The 4699-nt window shown below is 39.4% G+C and overlaps 1 protein-coding gene across 3 annotated transcripts in view; it reads right to left on the bottom strand.

Annotated features, from left to right (window-relative positions):
• LOC102761403 (ubiquinol-cytochrome-c reductase complex assembly factor 1) overlaps positions 1–4699 on the bottom strand; it is a 113942-nt gene that overhangs the window by 68815 nt on the left and 40428 nt on the right. For all 3 annotated transcript variants that reach the window (XM_006764563.2, XM_015564478.1, XM_015564479.1), the window contains one exon: positions 1767–1839. In XM_006764563.2, coding sequence (XP_006764626.1) covers positions 1767–1839 — 73 coding nt within the window. The remainder of the gene's footprint in view (positions 1–1766; positions 1840–4699) is intronic.

Below are 4699 nucleotides of genomic sequence, written 5' to 3'. Positions count from 1 at the left end.
ATAAATAAAATAATAGTGCCTGGCCAGCATGGCTCAGTGGTTGAGCATCAACCTATGAACCAGGAGGTCACAGTTCGATCCCTGGTCAGGGCACGTGCCCAGGCTGCAGGCTAGATCCCCAGTACTGGTGGGGTGTGCAGGAGGCAGCCAATCAATGATTCTCATCACTGATGTTTCTATCCCTCTCTAACTCTAAGTCAATAAAAAAATATTTTAAAAAATAGTTATTAAATACTCAGAACTGCATTTAGCCTAGCCAGAGTGGCTCACAGGTTGAGTGTCGACCTATGAACCCGGAGGTCAAGGTTTGATTCCTGGTCAGGGCACATGCCCTGGTTGCAGGCTCAATTCCCAATGGGGGAGTGTGCAGGAAGCATCCCATCAAAGATTCTCTCTCATCATTGATATTTCTATCTCTCTCTCCCTCTCCCTTCCTCTCTGAGATCAATAAAAATATATATTTAAAAACTGCATCTAGCTTTCTTTATTGTTGTTAACATAATTATATACAAATACAGTATTTGCTGTCTGTGAACAATACCAAGTATATGTGTGTGTGTGTGTGTGTGTGTGTGTGTGTGTGTGTTTAGGTGTTTGTTGCTTTGAGGATAATGGCTATTACTACAGACCTGCTTAGCATACATTTCCTCCCAAAACTTGTGGAAGTAGAAATGGCTTAAACTTTCTCAATGACTTTACAAGTACCTGCTTCAATTACCTTTTTTTATAACTACAACAGTTTATAACATCAAAATGGATATTTTACATAATCAAAGGCTAATGGTGGTCTAAGCCAATAAAACCCTTTTGAAAAGCAATTTATCAATGTGATATAAATAATAAAACTCCATTGTGCCTTTTGACCCAATACAGGGTCAAAAGAAAGAAGAAAAAATCATAAGGCACAATCCTGGGTTAACTAAAACAATTAAAAACTAGAAATAAAAAAGGACCTATTGGCAAAAAGTTGACTCAAAATGTTAAGCAAAACATCCAGAATGTAAAACAAGTACTAGATCAGCAATTTTTAACCAGTGTGCCACAAAAATTTTTAAAACATGCAATACCTGCCCTAGCTGGTTTGGCTCAGTAGATAGAGCATTGGCCTGCGGACTGGAGGGTCTCAGGTTTGATTCCGGTCAAGGACACATGCCCAGGTTGTGGACTCGATCCCCAGTAGGGAGCATGCAGGAGGCAATCAATAAATGATTCTCTCTCATCATTGATGTTTCTATCTCTCTCTCACTCTCCCTTCTTGTCTGAAATCAATAAAAGAAAGAAAGGAAGGAAGGAAAGAAGGGAGGGAGGGAGGGAGGGAGGGAGGGAGGGAGGAAGACAATACCTGACTATTTAGTCAGGGGCACTGACCTCTTTCCCCTTGGATTGTCAAAAAAATGACACATGGTGTGAATGAATCAAAATTATACCCATCCTTTTTGTCAGATGAACAAAACATGTTTTTTGGTCTGCTGCAGAACTTTAGTAATTAGTTTATGTGTATCATAAGATGAAAAAGGTTGAAAATTGCTGTATTACACAAATTTTTAGATTTTTTTCCCAAATAGTTAAAATGTTTTATTTATAGGGTTCTTCTGGTCTTTGTTTATTCTATCAACAGGAAAAAACTAGCAGCTTTTATTACACATGTTGTGAAGAAAAATGATTTCCTTAGTGACTTAAAAAAATCAATCCTATTAAGATGCAATCATAAAAATAAAAAGTAGATTCGTTTTCCTTTTTAGAACTATCGAAAACAGTTAACTTACTTAGAAAGAATTCCTCGAAGTCAGTTTTCTTCACACAGCTAGTATACATTCGTAGGGCTGCAATCTTAATCTTCTAGACAAAGAAAACAAAACCAAACTCAAGACATGACCAAGTGGATGTTCTACTGCTGTTAGGCGTAGGTCACAGAACCTTACATTTCTTTTACTAGAAGGAAGGATACAAACTTGTGTCTACGCAATTTAATAGCTAAACAAACACAGATACTTATCTCTACTCTTAAAGCTACTCATTCATACAGACTTCATACAAGTTGCACATTTCAGGAATTTCGCATGAAAATGTCAAAATGGTTTTTCCAATATTTAAATAAAATCTCTCCTTTAAGTCAAGCCCATTTCACCACATGTAAGCTTCTAAACCACAGTACAGTATCAGCCATATTAGCTCTTTTTCATCTGAAATCCTTTATATAAAAATTACCCATTCTCCTGACCAAAATCAATTAAACAAGCAAAAGCCTTAATCCTTCAATCTTTCCTCAGAGGCACAACTACCTATTCCTATTCTATTTTTTCCCTTTGGAGGAGAGGTCATTTTTTTCTGTATTTCCCTAGCTGATTAAGAGAGACTGTGTTTATAAATAAGAGCTTCTAATGAATATAAAATACTAGAGGCCCAGTGCATGAAATTCGTGCACTGCTAGGGTCCCTAGTGCAGGGGTGGGTGATCCTGGGCACGAGTGCCAAATATGGCACACCAGTAACTTTTGCTAGCACACAAAACCCTCTCTTATAATCTTCCATTTATAATTTTTTTCTTAATATCAACTTTTTTATTTTTCAGATAAATTCAGTGTAGGTGCATCTTAGATAAATAAATAATTTTACATAACAAGTTATCTTAAAGACCATAGACATGGATTGACAAGAGAAGGGAAGAGCAATTTCTATGCCTCTGCCTTATCTCTCCCTGCCTTCCTAGATCCGACCAGTGTTTTGATTTCATTCACATCCAATGTGAATCTTTGTTCTCGATGACGAATTTTGTTAAGTCTCATAATAGGAGTAGCCTGACAGATGAAAGTAGTAGCCCGTGCATATCGCTGAAGGTCACGAAATATAAACCTTATGTACTTCAAGGTTCTTCACATACGTACACCTTAAGAGATATCAAGTAGGCGTAACATGTTCTCAAAAAATTAGGGTTGGCACGCAGAAGAATTTTGAGTCAGAGATTTTGCTGGTGTTGGCATGCACTCACAAAAAGGTTGCCCACCCCTGCCCTAGTGGCTGCTAGGGCCTCCCTCCCTTCCCCTGGCTGGCCCCGCCCCTCGGTAGAACTCCCGGACGAACTCCTGGTCGAGGGACAATTTGCACACTATGCTTTTATCATATAGGATTGCAGGACTGACCTTTTACTATTCTCCAAAGCATTAAGAATTTACGTAAAATTTTGATCTTACTGGTGGTTTTAATTTATTCACTGAGATGTATACTTAAGATTTATGTATTTATTGGACTGCGCCATCTTGAGTGGCTGATATGGAAGCATATACATCCAGAGACCCTGCAACCACGGCATCCAGGGATCAGCTACTAATTCAGGAACACCGGATCTCAAGCAGCGCGAATATGTGGACTCAGACAAGCCCTGCTCCTCCTCATGGAAAGGTCAGATTTCGCCTAGATAAAGGTGCGGTATCCAATTCAGGTTGCAGAGAGAAACGCGCGCAGGGGAAGTCTACGCCCCACAAAGTCTGCGGCCGTTGGGGCCAGCATGATCCACAAGTGTGGAAGGAGTCCCGCAGGGCTGCTGGCAGAAGGGAACTCTAAAAATAAGCCCATAGCTGGACTGGATGCAAAAAGCAGCCTCGGATTTTGCCAGTGTGCCGGCTGCTTAGTGCCAGGGGAGAGAGGACTTGCGGAAGACTGCGCACAGAGCTGGATGGTGGAGGGTTGCCAGTTCGAGCACCTTCTCAGGCTTTGTTTTTTCTCTCTCTCTCCCTTAAATCTTTGCATTTGATTATTAAACCCAATACATAGGATCGCCCAATTGGGGTCACTCACAGAGACTACAGGGTAAAGTTGTCAGTCAGGGTCACTCACAGAGACTGAAGGGGAAGATTGTTTTTGTGGAGCCTGGGACAGAGTGGGAGTAAAGACTAAAGAACAGGTTCTAGGACAATCGACTCTCCCAAACCAGTTTTAAGTGTGATAGGGAAAATAAACCCAACTGCTGGATAGAGTGGACTTATAGCCTCAGAGGTCAATCCAGAAACACTGCCACCCAGAGGCTGAGCCACAAACTGACCCTTATGCAAACACAAATTAAGGCAGTCTGAGAAACAAATCCAGCCTGCTTTAAAATCAGGACTGTGGTTTACAACACAGAGGAACAGAGTATCGCAGAGAACTTCAACAGTCTCCTGAATACCTGAAAGGACTAAGGCATGCCAAACAGAAGAGTAGAGGAAATAAAGGACCTTCACTACACATTTTCTTTCTTTTTTTCACCTTTTACTTAAGAAACTATTTTTTTTCTTTTTTCATCACCTGATTTTACCTTCTTAATTACTACATTTTTTATTTTTAACCTGTATTATTACTATACCATTTACCTTTTCTTAAAGTGTCATTTTATATTCTCTTTATTTTATTTTGGGATTAGTGTTCTACATTCTATTTTCATCTTTCCTTTAGCATCATTTTACTCTACCTCAACTTTACCTTTATGCCTAAACTCTCTTCCTCACTTTCCCCCTTTTGTTGTCCTGTTTCTCTTACCCTATTCCTGCTTTAGATTTTCCCTATTCCTTCTTTTTAACCCCTGTTAAAATTTAATCCTACTTATATATCGAATTTCCAATCCCCTGTCTAAGTCCATATACACCTCTCTCTACTCTTTCTTCACTATCCAAATTTTTTTTCCTCTCTGTCATTTTGTTGTTGTTTGCTTGATTGTTGATTATGTT

This window comes from Myotis davidii, unplaced genomic scaffold (genome assembly GCF_000327345.1).
Source record: "Myotis davidii unplaced genomic scaffold, ASM32734v1 scaffold38, whole genome shotgun sequence".
In the NCBI taxonomy this organism is placed as follows: domain Eukaryota; kingdom Metazoa; phylum Chordata; class Mammalia; order Chiroptera; family Vespertilionidae; genus Myotis; species Myotis davidii.
Note: the sequence above shows the minus strand (reverse complement) of the source record. Positions and strands in the feature narration are given on the sequence as shown.